Source organism: Zootoca vivipara, chromosome 6 (assembly GCF_963506605.1).
Source record: "Zootoca vivipara chromosome 6, rZooViv1.1, whole genome shotgun sequence".
NCBI lineage: Eukaryota > Metazoa > Chordata > Lepidosauria > Squamata > Lacertidae > Zootoca > Zootoca vivipara.
This window is the reverse complement of record NC_083281.1, coordinates 53,446,435-53,468,562: the sequence shown is the minus strand read 5'-3', so window position 1 is coordinate 53,468,562 and position 22,128 is coordinate 53,446,435. Positions and strand designations below refer to the sequence as shown.

At 40.6% G+C, this 22,128-nt stretch overlaps 1 protein-coding gene across 1 annotated transcript in view; it reads left to right on the top strand.

Moving 5' to 3' along the window:
• CDH8 (cadherin 8) overlaps positions 1 to 17,989 on the top strand; it is a 244,222-nt gene extending 226,233 nt beyond the window's left edge. The window contains exons 11-12 of the mRNA XM_035120354.2: positions 13,997 to 14,248; positions 16,025 to 17,989. Of these exons, the coding sequence (XP_034976245.2) occupies positions 13,997 to 14,248; positions 16,025 to 16,518 (746 nt within the window). The 3' untranslated portion in view covers positions 16,519 to 17,989. The remainder of the gene's footprint in view (positions 1 to 13,996; positions 14,249 to 16,024) is intronic.
• Positions 17,990 to 22,128: the final 4,139 nt, after the last annotated feature.

Genomic DNA, 22,128 nt, shown 5'->3' with positions numbered 1-22,128 from the left:
CCCCTCCCTGCTTCTAGTATGTCTCGTTTAGAGGCATTCCAACCTACCCAGTCCAAGGGGAATTTGGATTACTCCACCTATCTCTCCGAAACCACAAACCACATGCACACACCAAACCAGCATAGGATTTCACCCTACTGTCTGTTCTGTCTAGCTAAAACCTCACTCACTCCTCTCCTGTACCCAGGATGCAGGCATCCAGCCAGACAGATCCCCCCTCCTCCGCCAAAAGCCAGAGGTAATCCATCAAGGTTATCATTGGACTGGAAAGGCCAACCCGATGAATCAAGCTCACAAGGAAGGGGCATCTGGTAAGCTGCTTGTCCCTCTTTTAGGCATCCTTAGGCTGTTCTTCAGTGCTGCTGTTTTGGGGGTTGGGTTCTCCATTAGGTTGTGGTTGCGACTCCCCTCTAGCAATGTCCCAAGACTGCAGATTTATTAACACTTATATGCAACCTGAGCCTACAATAGAGGGGTTCACTGCACTAAGGGTCTTGTTTCTCCCATAGCCACAGCTTTGGACTCAAGCAGAAATCGGCCATGGCTATCTCTCTGGATTTCCAGCTTGTTGCTTTTTGCATCTAGGTTCTAAGTTCACATAACTGCCTCACCTCTCTAATCTAAAATGTTTAAAGGGAAAATACTCCACTAGGCTGCCACTTCCAGTCATAAGTGACTTATGGGAAATATTTTGCCAAATCAAATTGCAAAACAAACAATGACCCCATTTTTAATATATTTAAGCACAGGCTTTGTAATACAACATATAGTACGATAGGCAAGTGAAGGTGTCCTATGAAATGAATATATCTTGTATTTTCTTTATTCCTTTTCCTTTCTTGCATTATATACTGTACATAGTAGCCAACCATTTCATCAGGATTTGGAGTGTTGCTGTACTGAATATTATCCAACTGTGGCTTGCTAGAGAGAATTGAATTATTTTCTCTGTGACCTGCCCAGCTGTATTTTTCTCCTCCTTTGCTACCCATTGGGGTCTAGCACATGATGAATCAGTGGATATCCTGCTAAAAGCTTACATCTGAAGTCCTGCAAAGCAGGCCAGCATTCTTCTGCTGAAACTATTATCCAATCTGGGCAGTGGGGGTGGGGTAGGGAGTACAATGTAGAGGCATTTAAATGGTTGCCTACCATTGTCCCCATGTAACTGATAAAAATCTTTGTGCACACTGTAGTTCGTTGGCAATCTATATAATCACTTATCTCTGACTTTCATGACAGATGTGTGCTTGTTGCAGCCCTAGTGATAGTTGGAAACTAAGTTGGGCATTTTATTCAATGAACTTTTCTTGGAGTGTGCGTGTTTATACTGCAAAACAATGGCAAAGCAAAGCAAGAATCTCAAGGATACTAACTGCATGCTTTCCTAAGGAGTACTTCACACAATAATATTATGATTCAAGCATGCTTTGTGTTCAGAAGTGTTTTTCCCCCTGGAAAGAACAAACTCATTTTTATAGTTCCAGACATCCCCCCCCCAAAAAAAAACTCAAGAAGGCCTGCATTCTACTATATTCATATTTATCATAAAAAGGTAAAGGGACCCCTGACCATTAGGTCCAGTCGTGACCGACTCTGGGGTTGCGCGCTCATCTCGCATTATTGGCCGAGGGAGCCGGCGTATAGCTTCCAGGTCATGTGGCCAGCATGACAAAACCACTTCTGGCAAACCAGAGCAGCACATGGAAATGCCGTTTACCTTCCCGCTGTAGCGGTTCCTATTTATCTACTTGCATTTTTATGTGCTTTCGAACTGCTAGGTTGGCAGGAGCTGGGACCGAGCAACGGGAGCTCACCCCGTCACAGGGATTCGAACCGCCGACCTTCTGATCAGCAAGCCCTAGGCTCAGTAGTTTAACCACAGCGCCGCCTGGGTCCCCATATTTATCATATTCCTCAGCAAATAAGAGTCCACTGAATCAGATTAAAAAGTTCACCTGGGCCAGCCAAATGCATCCAATGCACAAATGCACAGTAGCAGGCTCCCTGCTGCCTCCCAGTAAACAAGAGCAACCCCAAACCCACCAACATTCTGACCCCTGAATCTGGGACACCATGCCAGGGGTGGCAGCAACAAGGAGAAAGAGGCCACTTCCTCAGTGATGCCCCAACTCCGCCAGGTCTGACCTGGGGGCAGCAGCAGTGGAGAGAAGGGGCCCTAGCAGCGGCAGTGGCGGCTCTACTCTGCTGGGCTAAAGTGTTCAAGCTTAGCGCTGGTCCAGCGCTGCTGGGTCATAGCTCCACTCCCCTGTCAGGCCTGACCCTGGGGCGGGGGCAGCCTCTCCTTTGCTGGGTTACAGTGTGTGAGGGAGGTGAGGACAGCCCCTGTGGGGAGATCATCCTCACAGCGGCCGTGATTCTGGCAGCTCCCGCAGTGGACAGAGCAGAGCTGCTCAGTGGCGGAGCCTCATGCTCTGGCACCAGGGGTGGAGAACAGGTGGGGTGGGGCTGGCGCACGTCCCGGGATCACGCTGCCTCTTCCTACGCCCCTGGAGGCTGGAGCTGCTGGAGCAGGTGCCTCACTCGGGGCTGGAGTTTGGCAGTGGCAGCCATGGAGAGGTTCGTCTGGCTCATCCTCCTCCCCGATATCAGTGGCTCTTCTGGAGAGGGAAAGCAAGACATTCCTAGATTGAAACGGAAGCCAAAAAGACTTCTGTGAATCTGGGATGTCCCTCTAAAATCAGGGGGTTGGAGGGTATGAACCCACCTACTAATAAGCCAGTAAGTTACTTCTGGACTTTTATATAGTGATATAGAGAGAGAACTCTAAGGGACCTCCTAGGAAAAGGATATCCCCACCCTTCCAGCTTCTAAAGAGTTAGCAAACCCAACCACAAAAATAGTAGAACTGCAGCTATGTTGGAAGTGACCATGTAAAATATGCTTGATTACTACTCTCTTGGACTAAAGGTCAGAGAAAAGTTTCAGAATACTTAAGAGACAATTATCTAAAGTTCAGGTTTTCTGAAAGGAACAGAACTGGAAATTATACAGACAATTATCTAAAGTTCATTTTTTTTCCAAAGGAGGCGGTGGAAGGTTAAAAATTACCAGCTCTTTACTGTGGTATTCCCTCCACACTCTTGTAGTTAGCTGTGGTGGAGTCAATATTATAAAACAGTGGGTGACTCCATTTTATGTTATAGTATGGGGGAGGGGAGATTCAGATGGCACGTCTAATGCTTGTTTTATATATTCAGATTAAATTACTTTTTTTTGAAAAGAAAAGTGCAGTATATTATAAGAACATTTGTTAGCATATATGGAGAATTTCATTTAGCCCAAATGTTTAGGTGAAGTGACCTAATTCAAATCACCCAGACTAATACATGTTTTGTATTTTCTTTTAAATGTAGCTTCCATTTTTATGACTGGCTTTTTGGAGTGTGGGGTGGGGCTTGATATTGTATATTGCCTTGAAACAATTGTATACAGAAGGTTATTAATAATAATAGGATCGGAATGTAAATGTCTTTCAAATTATAAGTATCACTGAATTTTGTGATATAATCCCCCTGCCCTGGCAAAAAGAACACACTAAAATGTGTATAATAATAATAATAATAATAATAATAATAATAATAATAATAATAAATATATTATTATTATTATTTATACCCCGCCCATCTGGCTGGGTTTCCCCAGCTACTCTGGGCGGCTTCCAACAGAAAAATAAAATAAAATAATTAAACATTAAAAGCCTTCCTAAACAGGGCTGCCTTCAGATGTCTTCTAAAAATCTGGTAGCTGTTTTTCTCTTTGACATCTGATGGGAGGACGTTCCACAGGGTGGGCGCCACCACCGAGAAGGCCTTCTGCCTGGTTCCCAGCAACTTGGCTTCTCGCAATGAGGGAACTGCCAGAAGGGCCTCAGTACTGGACCTCAGTGTCCGGGCAGAACGATGGGGGTGGAGATGCTCCTAAATACATACATATTTTAGAATAAATAATTTAGAGATGCATACATTGAGAGAAAAGTTTTACTTTGTGATAAGATACTATTGAAGTAGACACACACACAATTACACACACACATCATCACATGCACAGATGTGGAATGGATTTATGAATAAAACGGCATTTACATAGTCATGGAGCAGAAGGGGAGAGTGATCCCTATATTTGCTATAGTGATGTTATCAACACAGGTTGCTTTCTGCCTTTGTGGGCAAGGATAGCATAATGGGGTGGGGAGGGAGAACTGATGGTGCAAGAATAGCCAGATGCAAAGTGTCAGCCAGGGTTGAAGGTAGGGGTGAGGTTGGAAGGAAAATAACTACACCAGGTGTCTTTTCTTTCTCATACTGGGGACGTATTAGGGAAACAGAAAGTCTTCAGATCTCGCAGATTCAGAGCCTCCCTTAATCACTTCAACACACTCCTCCCCACCACCAACTGATGGGAGGATGCTATGGAGTGTTTCATGGTGACTACAAGGAAGCTGCGAGGGCAGACATTATCCGTCGGTGGACCTTTTCTCCAGAACTGAGAGGATGATCCCTAATACCTCCAGGATGCCCTCTCAGTGATCATAGGATTGCAACAGGAATTGCTTGTTGTTATTCATAACTAAAGCTTAAGGAAAGGAATCTCAAGAAAGGAGATCCCTACTAAAAATTAGGAAGAACTTTCTGACGGTAAAAGCTGCTCAGAGGTGGAATGGACTACCTTGAAAGGTGGTACACTCTCCTTCATTAGAAGTTTTTAACCAGGTCTTTCAGGGATTCTTTAGCTGTTATTCCTGGATTGTAGGGGGCTGAACTAGATGGCTTTTGGGGACCTTTCAAAATCTACAGTTCTATGATTCTAGAAAACTGAGCTAACAGTTCTCAAAGAAACTTCTTTTGCTTGAGTTTTGCCTCCATTCACCTTTTTGGTAAGTTCCCAGTTTACCACAAGGGGGTAGGGTAGCTTACCTTTCTGTGCTCTGAATACTTTGAGAGGGGAAACATTGCTTCAGATATCAGTGTATGACCTTTCTTACATTGTACCTTGTTTTTAATTTGTTTTAAAAGAACATTGTGAATGGTGTCATACCTGAGTGGCCCAGATCCAAGATACTCAACCTCTAAAAAAAAATCAGACAATAAAATTATATATAATTTTAATGGCAGAGACACAGGGAAGATGTTTAGTTGTTAGTCACTTCTGATTACACAGGCATTATCCAATAGGTCCTTCTGACACTTGCAGAATAACATTCCTTATAAGTGATCACTATTCAGAACTCTTACTGGAGGTAATGGGATCCTTCCAGTAGCACCTTAGAGACCAACTAAGTTTGTCATAGGTATGAGCTTTCGTGTGAGTGTGCATGCACACGAAAGCTCATACCTATGACAAATTAGTTGGTCTCTAAGGTGCTACTGGAAGGATTTTTTAAAAAATTTTTTACTGCGTCAGACCAACACGGCTACCTACCTGTAACTGGAGGTAGTGGGGTATCACAATTTCCCAGAAATAAATACTGTAGGTTTAGTTTGTGTGCTTAAAATCATTATTTCCCCTATGACAGATAAACTGGGTGTGGGGGCAGCCTTTGGATTCTCTTTAGCAACTAACTGTCACCATTTGACATTTAGGTCCAATAAAACAATCTCCCAGAAAGAGGCATTGGCTGTCATATCATAGCTCACTAAATCTATGTTGCAGTCATGTTGGTTTGACATGTGACATATTGTGATGTAAGAGGTGTAAGATGATTGGTGAGCTGCAGTTTTAGACCTTTTATTAAAAACAGCAACAACTTGCAGATATCTAATGTGAAATTTGATAGCAGCCATTCATTTGGTTTCCAGAACACACACTGCAATTTTTTGATGTTCACGGAAAGGAGATCACTTTGAATTATCCATGAATGTGTCTGCACGCATACAGCTTGGTTATCGTAAATCAGCCTCAAAATATCATAAAGCTGCGTAATTTATTTACCGATTATTTTAATAAGCCTTCTGGCTGAACAGGACGTTTTTGTCTTTATTGTTAGGCTTATGTAAAAATCTTTCTCGTAAAAAGAATATCGTGCATGATCTGCGTGACTTTGCTTTGTTGAACCTAAAGTACTTTGCAAAACATGTACTTCTCTCTGATCTGTTTGGTTGCCTAACTTTTTGTTTCTGCTTCTATTGTTAAAAAAAAAACACAGTACATCACTGAGGCACACCATAGGTTCTTCGCCTTAGTGATGCATTCAAGTGGACAAATGTAAAAAGTGGATACAGTTATGGAGTGAGCCTCATGTAATAAGCTATTTGTGAGATGCAGATACAATTCATGCAATAGTAATCTTGAATCAGATTTGATTAATCTTCTTCCCCAATCCAATGCAGTGCATGCGGGGGAGGGAGTGCCAACCTGTTGCCTACGTGTTGTTTCCAGCATCCCCAGGGCCAACAGGGGATGCTAATTAACCCTAATTCTAATTAATCTATGCAGATTTTGTATTCGTTAACTATTTTAAGGTTTTCTCTATAATCACGAGGTATATTAATTTTGTGACATAAATAAAATAATGGGAATATAGTGCACCTCACCATTGTGTAGAAGACAGTAACCTAACCAGGTGATCTGCGTGCCTGCTCATTCTGTGATACAGGTAATAACTGCTGGTCAGTGTTGCCGTACAATCATAGAATTGTGGAGTTGGAAGGGGCCCAAGGGTCATCTAGTCCAGCCCTCTGCAATGCAGGAATCCTAACTAATGCATCCATGATAGATGGTCCTCCAACCTCTGCTTGAAATTCTCCAAGGAAGGAGAGTCTACCCCCTCTCTTGGGAGTCTTTTCACGTATCAAACAGCTCTTACTGACAGAAAGTTGAGTGGGTTCCAGCACCTCTTTTTCTAGAAAAATAGCAGTGATTGGGTTCATGCCTCTTCATTAACAAATATTATGGACTGCAGTACTGTTGTTCTTTAGAAAGCGTTGATTCTCCACTCAGTGTAGTTTGACACACATGAATCGAAATAATCTGATCTCACCTTTGTTTGTACGGATGTTCTGTGGTTGTTTTCCATTAATAAAGTTGAAATCATACACTGTGGCCTGTGATCCAGGAAGCCCCCAGTTTAAATATCATTTCAGCCATTAGCTCATTTGGCGGAGGAATAACTTAATTCCTAAGCATGTACACAGAAGGCCACCCTCCCCCCAGATATAACTATTTTTTATTCCATGTTGTCTAACTTTTCCCCATGTGTAAAGAAAGGTACTTCATCACAGCCCTTGAGATTTCCAGCTGCAAAGTTTCCAATTAAAAAACAACTTTCTTTCTGTTCAGAAGTAACAAATCCAGCACAGATAATTTATAGTACAGACTTTCATGCCATTAATGATTTGATCTTTCCAAGAACATTTTTTTTAAAAATGAAAGGAAAGAGAAAGGCAGAAAAGTAGCTAGGTAGGTAGAAGGTTACACAGCAGGGAAATCTACAGATCTCTAAATATTAAAGGCAGTACTGTGAATTAAAGAAATATCACGTACACACACAAAAGGGCACTTCAGTGTAAACTGACTCATGGACTTAAAAAGTTCTAAATTACAATTATGGTCTGATGCCAAGGCCCAGAACCACCAGACAGAGTGAATCAATGGCTTCAAGCTGCAGATGTTGGAGAACAACAGCCACAACTCTGGGATGTCCTTCCTCAAACACCTCCCTGTCAATTCCTTTTATTGCCACACAGCGTCTTCTGTCCCCCACCCCACCCCACCCCCCAAAAAATCTGTTTTGCTGTCTCCAGTGTGCTGGAGGATGCTCTCCCATCACCAGTCTTGAAGCTCTAACCACCAGTACAATTGAATTCTTTTACATGGAATGGGTAGGCCTACCCATCTTGTTCTTTGCCTTGGAAAGCAACATGTCTTGTTTCAGACCTGCTAGGGTCCCCTGTTTGCACACCTTTATTCACATGGGCTTGCTGTTTCCAAGACTGCTCTCATGCTAGTCCAAGTATTCCACTCATATGATTCATTTTTACATCCGCTTGCATGCCACACTTTTTAAAAACCTCCCAAGGGCATGAACTGTCATCCCTGTGATCTGTAAATGTTGGGACAACATTTTAGTGGCTATATCTGGAATGCGGTGGGAGCCACTGAGGAGGAAGCGAAAGCCACACGAATAAAAGCATGTTTTAAGAGGCCTAAGGCATGCTTAATTACCAAATTAGAGCTCAGAGAGGCAATTCATGAATTAATTAATTAACCTCCAATATACGTAGAGGAGGAAGCTGGCAGGCAGAAGTTCTCCTCGGATTGGTTGTAAGAAGACAGGTGGGAGCTAACGGAGGGCAAACTGAGGTCAGTCGGGCAGTGCCACCTTCACCCTAATAACCAGCCTCCACTGGTTTGTTATGTAATGCTGTTGTTGATGTTGTTTTAAATCCATACATATGTACATGAAAGGCACAGAAGGCAATTTAACTTAGAACTCATAAGAATAGATCACAAAGCAAAGGGTGCTTTGTTTTGTTAACCAAGGGATGGTTAAGTAAATGACATGAAAAGCATGATAGTAAAGGATCAGCAGGTTAATTGGGGAGCTGAGCAGAGAGCACCCTCTCAAGCACCTGTTTCCAAGCTAATTCATGCAGTAGCCTTGCTGTCTGCTCCTGTAGGAGCTGCCTGCTGTTTTCTGAGTTTCTAAGTTGTTGCTGTTGTTGTTGTTTTTAAAAAAGCTCTCTACTGGGAAGCAAAAGTAAACCAGATAAAGTGATTTTATTACTAAACAGGAAGGCTGGGTTGCTTGAAAGTTTCACATTGCAGAACTCAGTAAAAGGAAGACTTTCATGGATAGCACCTTGCAACATCGAAGTAGCACTTATTGTGTGAATGTGAGAAGTGGTTGTTTACTGTTCCACCACATGCAGCACTGTTTCTGTTCCACTACCGTCTGTCTTCTGCACAAAACTACACTATTCAACTCAATTTCCACTCTGGAAAAATTAAGTAAGTTACACAATTAATTATGTACCTCTGGTTACGAACCTCTTCAATTTATGAATGTTTCATGTTACGAGCTCCGCTAACCTGGAAGTAGCTGCTCCTGGTTGCAAACTTTGCCCCAGGATGCGAACAGAAATTGTGGGCCGGAGGCCCCATTAGCGAAAGCATGCCTTAGGATAAGAATGGGTTCAGCTTAATAACAGATCTCCGGAATGAATTAAGTTCGTAACCAGAGGTACCACTGTATTACAGTGGATGTGGAGAACGAAAGATAATAAAAATGAGAAGCAGAAAGAATCCAAAATTCACAGATTTGTCCAGCCCTACCTAAATTAATCTTAATCTGCTGGTTCAGTCACCTACCCTTATCTTCTGGGGCTTGATTGGGATAAGACCTATGGCCCAGGTGAAGCCCTGCAGAGAGAAAAAACAGTTTGTGTTGACTGGCCTAAATAATACTCAGAAATTTAATAATAGTTCTCAGAATTAAATAGGTTGTAAACCAGGCTGCATGCTAAGTGAATTTGAATAGAACTCTGTCGCTTAGAGACAAGATGGATCAGAGCTTACATACATAACTACTTAGGTGAGTTAGTGGAGGGAGTACTTTACATTAGCCCCTTCAGGTTATTGTACCAATAAAAAAATACAGCTGTTGTCAACAGAAAAAAAAATGAATTATGTGTCATCCCAAGAGTAACTTGACTGAATTCCATATCAAAACTGAACTGTTTCTCATGTATGTATCAGTTTTGCCTGGATTTTTCTTCCCATGTGGATTTTTCTTCCTGTTTTCCTGACTTTTTAAAGTAAGATTTTATTAAGACCTTTTATAATACAATACAATACAATAAAAAAACAAACTAATCAAAACAAAACAAAACAAAAAAGAGTAAAAGAAGAAGTCACAGTCCTCTCTTTCTTCTCTTTCTTCTCCCTCCCTAGGAGATTTTCCCTTCCCAGCCTTTCACACCAACCAGTGCCAGATTTATGTATAAGCTAAACAAATGATAGCTTAGGGCCCCACTCTTTTGCCCCCCCCCCAAAAAAAATAAAGGAAAAAACAGCTGGTTGTACATTTCCAAAATATAAGATTAAAAAGAAATAAAATGGCTTTAGATACCTATTAGGTCCATAAATTACCATATAGCACATATTCAACACAAAAAACAGTGACAATTTGTTTTTGACAAAAGACAGCTGGACATATAAAGGGCCCCATTACCTTCAGTAGCTTTTAGGGCCTCATCGAACCTAAATCCGCCCCTGGCACCAACCTTCCCTCACCTTCATCTGTATGCAAACCCATCATTAACTCTGAGTAGAGAATTAAAAACAAACAAACACAAAACGCAGAGCAAAACTAAAGCAAGAACAAAGGAAAAAAGGGAAAAGAAAAATAACAGAGATTTAAAAAAATTAAAGGAGTAAAAAAAAGAATTAGAAAGAAAGATAAAGAAATGAGAAAAAACATTAAAAGAAACAAACTGATAGAAAATTATCAAAGCATTCTAAAGATAATGTGTTTTTTTGGGGGGGGGGGTTATATAGGTGAACCATGCATACTCATTACATACTTTGGAAAGAATATAAATGTCAAACACATTGGATTGATTACAGTAGCAGACTTGCAAAGTGAACAACAACCTTCCTTAAACCTTGGAGAGAGTCCGTTACATGGTATCTAAATAAAAAAACCCACTAGGGGTAGTCTGCGTGGCGCGGGGTGCCAGGGCACCGGCCCGGTAGGGGGGGCGACACACGGCAGAGCTGCGCAAAAACCGTGCTGGGCGCTGCGCCCACCCACCAGCCACGGCAAGAAACAGAGTGGGGCGGGGGTGCCGGAGCGATCTCCGCACCACGGCACCAGGGCGCCCGACGTGCTTGAGACGGCCCTGTAAACACCTGGGGTATCAGTATAAAGTTCAGGAAAACATACTGCTTCAAAAAGAAAATATGGTTTAAGTTCTTCTGGTGAGGAATTAATGAAAGAAATGAAGAGGACCCAGTCATCATAATATTTTTCTCTGGTAATGTCACCTCCGATCACTTTGTAATGTTGTGATAGTTCATCTACAAGCACAGCCTTCCAAACCCTATCACTTTGTATAGTTAACAAATGATCACTTCTCCATAAGAATGTGTTTTCCATCCAAGCTGCTGTCAGGAAATGGATTGTTAATGGCTTAAAGAAAATCTATTTATTTGCTCCTTGAAAAAAAAATGATAGCAAGGCTAAGCCTAGATCTTTAACCACTGTAATATTCAAAAATTTAGAATTCCCGTGGAACACGCCATCCCAAAAATTGCTAATGGTTTGATCCACCCACCCTAAGTGGATGGAATGATTCTTTTATTCCAGTAATTGATAAACAAGCTCCATTTCCCTACAAACTCTTCATTTATTAATCTGCCTTCTTTTATTCCTTTTGTCAGTTTACCCATGGAAGCCTTTTCCCACACCTTAAAAAAGGCACTTGACTATAGAAGGTGGTTTGAGTTTTTCCCCAATTTTTGATTGTTTCCCATGATTTTAAATCTTCAGTGTTTAGTTAAACTTGCTACTTCTGGTCCTAACTACTAGCACTGTGAGTCACATGGGGAATCATGGGTTGGAAGAAGAAGCCTTATCATAGCAGTAATTTTTCAAAGGAAAAACTAGAACCTCACTGTTCTAGTCTTCCTCTCTTATGAGGTGGTGGAAATCTGCCCCGTCTAAGTGGTGTGCGAGCAACATTTGTAGTATGAAAGTAAGAGAAAAAAGAAAATGTTCTGAAAGCATTGCGAGCAGCAACACATTACGTATGCTCCAGTTCTGTAACTGTTTTCAATATTAAAACTCCTTCCAGCAGCACCTTAAAGACCAACTAAGTTTTTATTTTGGTATGAGCTTTCGTGTGCATGCACACTTCTTCAGATATTGTTATTGTTTAACTGGAATACGAGAGAAAGGGGAGAATGAACAATAAATGAAAGTTGAAATGATTAATGAATGGAATACTTAGACAACAGGCCTTTGGCCAGATCATTATTGTTTTTTTCTTTAGGAAAACCAGGATCTCTTTTAGGTCTGGTGGAATATTATTTCTATTAACTAGCTTTTGTTTTTTATTGGATAAATGCATACAATGAATCTACATCAGCAAAAATCCAAGTACATCCATGGCAGCAGGATTCAAAAAATAATAATTCCTGAAAAAAGCAGTTTAAAACTTTGATGAATTGTTAAGGAAGCAAATGAGGGAAACCTTTAGGAAAACCAGGATCTGCTGTAGGTCTAGCAAAACATTATTTCGATTAACTTCCTGCTATTTTTTATTTGAAGAAGTGTATCAAATGAATCCAAATCAGCATAAACCCAAGGACATCCATGGCAGCAGGATTCAAAATAGCCTTCTGAGTAAAGCAGTAAAGTACCCTGATGACTTGTTAAGTAAGCAAATAAATCAAACCTTGTTACATTTTTGAAGTGAGCTGCCTGGCATACACAGAACTGCTAATAAGAGGAGAGGGTTGGGTGGGATGCCGGGTGCCAGTAATCTAGGGTTACCTAATGTAATAGAAAAATCTCATACATCTTGCAGGAGAGTTGAATTCAGTAATTACCTGTGCGGTTCTTAGTTATTTGATTTACTGCTAACACACAGTGGGTGTCATTAAATAAAGCCAACATTTACCGCACTCCAGTGTCTGCAGCACTGCCTATATTTTAGCTAGTAAATGGAAGACAGGCCTCTGTAAATTCAGCAATTGTGGGAGTTAAATGGTGATCGTTTTAATGATGTCAACTGTGCCTAAGAACTGTGAAAAAGGTAACAACCTTCACTATGCAAAAAACAGAAGGTATGATTAGGCAGTCAACTGTATGTATGCCCAAGTTCCATAGCTAAAGCTGTTGCATCAAAAGGCTCTCTGAGGGTTAAACTACCATTCTCATGATTCTTTGTGCTTTAAATGCGTTTTAAAAGTGTCTTAAATGCATGATTTGGTTGCGATGACAACCCAACCCTCTGCTCAATGCAGGAAATCTATAGGTAGGGTATCCCCAGCAGATAAATGTTCACCTTTTGTTTGAAGATCGCAAGTAAGGGAACACCTGCCCTGCCAATCTCTAGAAGTAATTGGTTCCATTGTCCAAACTGCATTTACTACCATGATGTTTCTCCTGACGTTCAGTTGAAACCTCCCAACTTTTATAGACATGCTTTGGCTCTTAACCCCAACTCCCAAAAATGTGCCTTATGAAAACAATATTTATATTGAATTTATATTGAAAACAATATAAATTCAACAAGCTTAACAGAATACAGTTTTAAAACAGCCATCAAAGAAGATGGCTAAGAGAAGCAGGCAGGCAGACCCTCTAAGGATGGGGTCCATAACCTGAGTGTTACAACTTAAAAAGTCCTGTCTTGCAACCCAGTCAAGTGTACATCAGGCTGGGAGTGGGAGTGGGAGTGGGGGTGGGAAAAGCTTCTGTTGACAAAAAACAGTAGGTAGCCGCAATCAGAAGGAGGCAGTCTTTAATATATCCCAGTCAGAGGTTTCTGCATGAAAACAACCTCTCTCTTCACCCAAGCAAGCAAGAGACACTACCACTGTTCAAGGACACATTTCAGCTAGATGAAATCGCTCAGTGAGTGTGCGGAGAGGGCTCAGTGAATGTTGTGGCATGGGGAGAGGGGGTGTAGCCTAGAGAGAGTCCCAAGGGCCTGATAGAGGGGCTTGGAAGACTGCATTTGACCTCTGGACCTGAGGTTCTCAATCCCTGCCAATTTCCAAAGAGCTCCAAGTGAGGCTAAGGATGGTAAGGACAAAAAAGAAGGCAGAGAATGGTTCAAGGAGCAGCACTGACGGTACACCAATTAGTTCACATCACATGCCATAAACTGGCAAAACAAAGAAGCACTTTCATAAAACTATGAAAATGAACACAAAATAAGGTAAGTAGATTTGGCTCGGTCCTCATCAAAGAAATCCTTGCATTCTGCAGCCTTAATCTGAAATAGATTATCCCCTTCTTTTACAGATAACACCCTTAACATTCTAACAAAGCATAATGGATTCAGCCGCCAGAAGCAAGAAGTCTATTTTCTACCTATCATAATCAGCGACAGTGGGAATCCCCCAATGAGCAGCACCAGCACGCTCACCATTAAGGTCTGTGGATGCAGCAACGAGGGTATTGCCCAGTCCTGCAATGCTGAAGCTTATGTGCTCCCTATTGGCCTCAGCATGGGAGCTTTAATAGCAATTCTAGCCTGCATCATTTTGCTGCTAGGTACGTATTCATTTACTGGTCAGAAAGACTTCCATATGGGAAAGGAAGAAATTTGCTTGAAAATGTTTTCACAAGGACTTTAAAAAAAATGCAAACTGATGTGGAAATGTGGAGAACTGAACTTAAGGTTGGGGAAATGATAAACTGAAAGAAACTGAAATTGACAGAGCAAAGCATTAGCTCCAAACACAATTATCTGGGAATAAGCTGAATTTGAATTAATGCATCTGAGGTTGGGCTGCTCCTTTTCATAGCTGAGTAATGCTCTTTTCATTACACATGGGAGTAGATGTGAATGACAGCAAAGCTCTCACACAATGGATTGTGTGTTGCCCAGCAAATGGGTTGTTAAAACATCCTGTGGGTTGATTAATGTGTTCACATATATGTGCTTACATAATGGGATTTTTAGAAACAGATTTGTAATGGAAGCAATTGGTGAATTATTTGCAACAATATTACTATTAGCCATAGTGGTGGTAGTAGTAGTGATAGTAATGATAGTAAAATACTTCACAAATAAACACATTGTAGCCTTGAGTATTTAATGAATTTTATTGCAATGTATAGCAACCTCAAAAAGGTATAATTTAGTAATTTTGGTACCTTTCACCCTACATATACACAACATACAAGCTTTTGGTTTTGTGTTCTGTATTTGGTTAAAAGTATAAAATACTTAATGGTATAATACAAAGGAGAATTCCTTGGATGCCTAGATGCAAGTACTCTTTGGTGAGAGAACCCCAGCAGAGATTTTAAAATGACAAAACATGCAGCAAAGTAAAGTGTAGAAATATAGGCTGTTAGACCTTTTAAATATCCCCTTCTGAGTTGCATCCAAAGTTTCCCACTTCCCTTAGCATAGAAAGAGATTATGTTTATTACGTGTTTAGTAAGTTAAAATTTGTTTACTTACAAACAAAGATTCATGTGCTTTTCTACTCAGCAGTAAGAAAACACAGGCAGTATAACTTAGGTTCCAAAATGGTAAATGCTGCTGAATTATCTAGAAACACAAAGATGGCTTGCTTAAGCCATGCAGTCAAAGTTTGGAACATCCAGCTTAGAAGTCCTTACTGGTAGGGTCCAATGGTGGAATGGAAGAACAAAGGTTTGATAACTCTTCCTCCCAAGGCAAAGAGGAATGACCTAGCTAAGCCTGACAGGACAGCCTACTCTATGGTTTCAACCCCTTCATGCATTTGAGTTCAGACTCTTGGTTATATGAGGCTGGATATCCCACAAAAACCTGTGTCAGATCCATTTAAAGGGGAAATTTGCCTTTGGGGCGCATAGGTTGATGCTAGAACTGCATGTTGACAAATCAAGAATCATGCCTTATCAGGAACTGGATCCACTTGACTATATTGACAATTTATTGCTTATGTCACTGATCACAAAGTTGTAAGACGTGAGAGGTGATCAGTCAGAGAATACAGGTGAATAGCTGTCCTGAAAGTTGGCACCACTTCCTGACAAATGGCATTTCCAGGCCTGGATTCTATCAGGCAAGACAGGGCTGCTCAGACTAGCAAGTACCTCTCAGAACTTTTTTTTTTTTAATGGATCCTTTCCTTGAATTTCCTAACTCCTGGTTTCAGGGATCCCAAATTCCCTTCTCCGCCAAATTCATTTTACCTCATGTTCTAATAACCAAATTTCCAGTCAAGCCCTCATAGAAATATAAGCACCTTTTCATCTTCTGAGGAAATATTTTGCTTCTGTTAAGAACTGCTTTCAAAGGTTGATCAGTTTGTGGTATTTCCCTTACAGTTATTGTGGTGCTGTTTGTGACGCTGAGGAGACATAAAAACGAGCCTCTTATTATCAAAGACGATGAAGATGTGAGGGAAAACATCATCCGTTACGATGACGAAGGAGGTGGCGAAGAAGATACAGAAGCATTTGACATTGCAACTTTACAAAACCCTGATGGAATAAATGGATTTTTGCCCCGCAAGGATATTAAACCCGATCTTCAATTCATGCCAAGGCAGGGACTAGCACCTGTTCCTAATGGTGTTGATGTTGATGAATTTATCAATGTGAGGCTCCATGAAGCTGATAATGACCCTACAGCTCCTCCATATGACTCCATTCAGATTTATGGGTATGAGGGGAGAGGCTCAGTAGCTGGTTCTCTAAGTTCCTTAGAGTCTTCAACATCAGACTCAGATCAGAATTTTGACTACCTCAGCGAATGGGGACCCCGTTTTAAAAGACTCGGGGAACTTTACTCAGTGGGCGAAAGTGACAAAGAAACTTGACAGTGGATTACAAACTTTTATTTTTTTCACTCTTGACTTAAGCGATCATGTAATATTCTAGGGCCACTGCTGTTAGTTATGACTAATGTGGCTTTTTGTTTAGGGGCAACTTTAGTGCCAGTCATCTTATAAAATCAACTACATTGTAATGTTGAACCAAAAAAGTACATAAATCAAAAGTATATGTTAGGAGGTCTAAGTCTTGTGGAGTGTGAAGTTAAGTACGTAGAGTGTCTAGAAGTCTTTGGATATTCTATATTCACATGACCACTCTGAAGATGGAGGTTTGGATCTTTGATCACCTTCAGTACGTGAAAGGAAAGGAAATGGAGAAGATAGGTGCTTTTCTACATAATGGACCTCTGTGGATTTTTGCTTATGAAGAGCATCTTCTGATAGTCCATTGAAAGCTAAAGGTTTGCTTCCACATTGCCAACAAAGATTCCACCACAAAAACAGAAAAAAAAGAATGTTAAAAGCAATATCTGGTATTCTTTGCAATGCTGAATTTTTAAGAAAAGCATTGATAAAGTCCCTTTTGGCCTCAACTGTGCAGTGACTATAAGTTGTACATAGGGTAATTCTTGGCCACAAAAACCACAGACTGAATATCATCTTCAAACATTGTGTCAAGCCTTAAAATATTCACATGTTCTTAATCTATTCCAGTGACTGGATTCAAAATCCACCATTGTGCAAATGTTCAAGTGGAGAATAGACTAAAGTTCTCTACTTTTCAAACAAAATGGATTGTTTTCTAGAAGAATCACTCATTTCATCTACTTTGTCTTCTATAAGAAAAAAGGAGGGAAATATGTGAAAGAAGATGGACTCATATACAAAAGCTGGTTTTATTGCTAAAGAACAAATTTATTTGTTTATTCCTTGAAATAAATATTTTATTGATGTCCATTACTGCTTTTATTTATTAAGATTGATTATTGGTAAGAGTATAAGAGAAGGGAAACGTCAAAATTGTATCCATTAATAAATGGTTAGAATTCTTTGTTCTATATATATATATATATATAATGAATGTTAAATGAAATGTACATTTTGAAAAACAAACACAAGAGATATTAGCAGTGGAGGAGTTGCAACGGAATGATAGCAGGGTGAGGGTGTTTCTGGGAGAAATTAACACTGGACAATTTTATATTTTCTTCATATATCAAGAACTGGCGTTTTAGTACAAGCACAAGCAACTGGAAGCAAACTGGTTCATGTGAATATTTACAAAACAAAATGATAGATATTGAAAATTCCACACATTTCACCATAAAGTCACACATGCTTATAGTTATCCACTATACTAGAAGATCCATTGTGTACATAATTTTCCTGCTTATGTTTTTAGCCTTTCTTTTTTTCTAGAATATTCATGGTTATACACAGGGACCTAGCTCACAAAGAAAACAGCACTTAGAAGCTGTTGACATCCTCAATTTGTAATGAAAACTGACTATTTAGAAGTAGCAATTGTATAATAAAACTAAGTATTACATGCAATTCATTTTTACTTCCCCCCCCCTATTTTTGTTTTGATGCAATTGTTTTCTTTATTTACTCCATGTATTGTATTCAGAAGATGAAAAACAACCAACAACTCCTGTATTGTTTCCTACTTTGTGGAAATATATTTTTATAAATACCTTCTTTGTGATCACCGTTTCTTTTCAGTTTCAACTGCATCTTACAGAGACACATCATCAGCGTGTAAATAGATGGATCCTCCGAGAGCTGCAATTCCTTCTAATGCTTTTAAATAATCAATGCATTATTTAACTCAGGACCATTGCATGATTTTCCCTGTTTATTAAAAGCCGGTTGAGTCAGTCACGAATGGAAAAGAGAAATAGTCCAGAGGCAACTGGTCCCTCCCTACTTGAATCTGTATGGGTTTCAATGGAGCCCAATGCATAATGTGAAAGAGTCCTCGCATCCCTAACCATTAGCAGATAGGAAGGTGGGTTTGTGTCTGACCTCCCTTCGAACTAGTCACTGGGATGGAGGGTGGAGGAGTTAGGTGGCACCAAGGTCATGGCAGCCTAAATACATGAGCAAGAGCGCTGGATTGCCTCTGTGCATTTGCGCCATGCCAACCTCACCACTCCCTCTCCCTCTCTGTCCTGTGACTCACCTGAAGGGAGATCAGGTAAGTGGCACAGCCCCATCTGTTGACTGCACCTAGCACATGATGAATGTAGGCAAAACTACCTCCTATCAAAAACTGAAAACAAGCAAACACCATCATATCAGTTCAGGGTGTGTGTAGGTGTGTGAAAATCAAAATGTGCATTTCTGGAACTGAGTTTTCAGAAATCATTGTGTAGAACAGGGGTCGGCAACCGAAGGCCCATGGGACGGAAGCGGCCCATGGAGGCAGTTTAACCAGCCCTCGAGCCGCCCCCGAACCAAGCTGTCCACTTGGCGAGTCCTCACGCGCTATGCTAAACGGCTTAGGGAAATCACTTCTTCCTCGGCTCTGGAAATCACTTCTGCACATGCCCAGATGCCGGAAATCGTGTCTGCACACGTCTGCGGCACCAGAAAATTGCTTCTGTGCAGGCCTCTGGGCCTGCGCAGAAACTATTTCCAGTGTTGTGCTGCGCCGGTCTGGCCCATGGAGGATCTCCACGGGAGTGATCCAACCCATGCCCAGTAAGCCTTGCCGACCCCTGGTGTAGAATAAATGCAGATCCTTTCATCAGTTTTCAGAAGGCAATCATTTTATTTATTTATTTATTTATTTATTTCAATCCAAAGTTACATCAAAAGAGATTTCATTTCATGCCAGTTTTAGCCTCTTGAAAATGTAGTTGGATTTGGGAAATCATGTCTCATTTCTAATCTTCCAATGTTGTTGTGGTGGTTGTTATTTACTCTGACATCAATAATTTTCAAAGGCTTGTGTACTCAGTATCTCATGTTGGTTCCATTTTGCAGTCACAGAACATAGACTCGGTTACAAAAGAGCCAAGGTGGTGCTGTGGATTGACTATTGGACAAATGCCATCAAGTAATATCTGGGGTTGATCTCAACCAAACTTGAAGGGGCTGAGTTACATCAAGTCATACCATTTGTCCAGCTAGCTTAAAATTGATGATATTGACTGGAAACATCTCTTTAGAGAGTTGGAATTTCATTCATTCTGCTGCAACCCAATGCACACTTACCATGGAAAGAGTCAAAATCAATACAGGGGACCTTACCTCTGAGTAGCCATGCATAGTACAATGTATACTACAGTTGTACTAGAATTCTAATTTATTTATTTTTTACAAAAATATCCATCCATTTTTAAGGACACAACTAGACATAGCATTGAAGATGCTCCAATTGTATGTAGGTGTGTGTGTAAAGTTAGTATTAGTGATGGGGGAGGCCACATTAGGTATCCAAATGGTACCTCAAAGGGAGGTAATGGTTTCAGTTTGGGAAATGGCTCAAGAATGGCACAGGAATAAAAGAATGAACCCTCCTTCTGAGATGAAGTCCTGATTCATAGAATCAGAGAATCATAGAGTTGGAAGAGACCACAAGGGCCATCCAGTCCAACCCCCTGCCAAGCAGGAAACACCATCAAAGCATTCTTGACATATGCCTGTCAAGCCTCTGCTTAAAGACCTCCAAAGAAGGAGGCTCCACCACACTTCTTGGCAGCACATTCCACTGTCGAACATCTCTTACTGTCAGGAATTTCTTCCTAATGTTTAGGTGGAATCTTCTTTCTTGTAGTTTGAATCCATTGCTCCATGTCCGCTTCTCTGGAGCAGCAGAAAACAACCTTTCACCCTCCTCTATATGACATTCAAGTCTCTCCTTTCTCACTCATCCACATGGTTGCTACAAATTGGATCTCAGATCTCCAGAATTACATGTGGTTTGTCTCAAAGTTAATAGCCCTTTCGGTGAACATGTGAGGGCTTAAACTGTGTAGGAGGTACAGAGGCACTCATCTTGGTTTCATTCCCAATCTTCCCAAGTGTGTTCATCCTGCACCACCTTCTCTTTACCTTCACACAATCAGTGTGGAGATCTGAAGAAGAATTATGTGTTCTGTTGAATGGGGTTAGAATCCTTCTCACATGGTTCATGGTTTCCAATCAAAGGGAGGGTTGCAACTATTCAGCTGAACATAGGATCACACCAGTAACCTTAATGCTCAACTTGTGAAGGCCAGAAGATGGGGCAGCTTGGAGTGCATGGAGACCAGTGACAGACTTTGGGCGTTTAATTTCAATGGCACCCTGTATGATGCTAAAATTTTGTGCCCCCTACCTCCCACACTCTGTTCTAGCACATTGTTGTGGTTTGGCACCCTATGTGGCCGAACCAGTTGTGTTATCCTAAAACCACCTCTGTGGAGATATTGGGGATAAAAGTGGTAGGGTAAGTACTCTTACAGCCCCTATTTAGTTTCAGCCCCCACATGTTCACCCAAACACCTATTGCAGTTACAATGACACTGATACTGCTTCTGTTGTAGCACAGCTAGATTTAATGACTGCAGCCTGCAAACAACTGATATGCTAACACCACTTCTACATGCTTGTAAAGGTTTTGATCAAATTAATGAAGTCTCATGTTTATTGAAACTGTATTCACTGGTTCCATCTTTGAATAACTTTTACACAGCTCTTGCCTTCTAATGACAAACTGAACAGGGAAATTAATTTAAAGAATGGAAAACAGCCTTCATGAACATTTCAAAATGAAGCTGAATGTAGGCATATTGTTGCAGATTCCATGAAGAGTAGAACATCTTCTTGCAAGAAGCTCCATTAATCAGCTGCTCAAGGTGGAAAAGGTTTCATTTAGTTCAATTTTAAGTTGCATCATTCTGAGGGCTTTGGATTGTTAATGTGAATGTAAATCAAAAGCCAGGTATAAAAAGCATCAAAATTATTACTAAACTGTAGAATAGCATAATCTTCAAGATAGATAATTCCCTTATTCATGCATAACGTAGATTATAATGCTGTGGCTATACTGTTGGTGGGGTCAGACTACTGCCAGTATCTAACACTAGTGCTTAACAGCTTGCACTGGCTGTTCATATGTTACTTCAAGGTTCTTGTAGTAATTTACAAGGCCCTCAAAACTTGGCATTGGGCTTCCTTAATATCCCTGCCCAAACAATGAGATTTTAGGGCCCCCTAAATGCAGATTGGGCAACCTACATCCACCAGAACCTATTCATTCAGTATTGTGGGCCCAATTCTGTGGAACTCTCTCCCAGCAGAAATCAGACAGGCCCACTCCCTGTTGAATTTCCAACATCTGATTAAGACCTTTCTTTTAAAGCACACGTTTTAATGTTTTAAGGAAGTTTTCATTCTTTTATGATTATTTTAATTGATTTTATCCATGACATTGATTTTATTTTTTTTATGTACAATGACTGGAATCTTTGGTACATAAGTGGTATATAAATACCATAGATAGATAGATAGATAGATAGATAGATAGATAGATAGATAGATAGATAGATAGATAGATAGATGATAGATAGATAGATAGATAGATAGATGATACAGACAGACAGACAGACAGACAGACAGACAGACAGACAGACAGACAGACAGAATGAATGAATCCTAATCTGG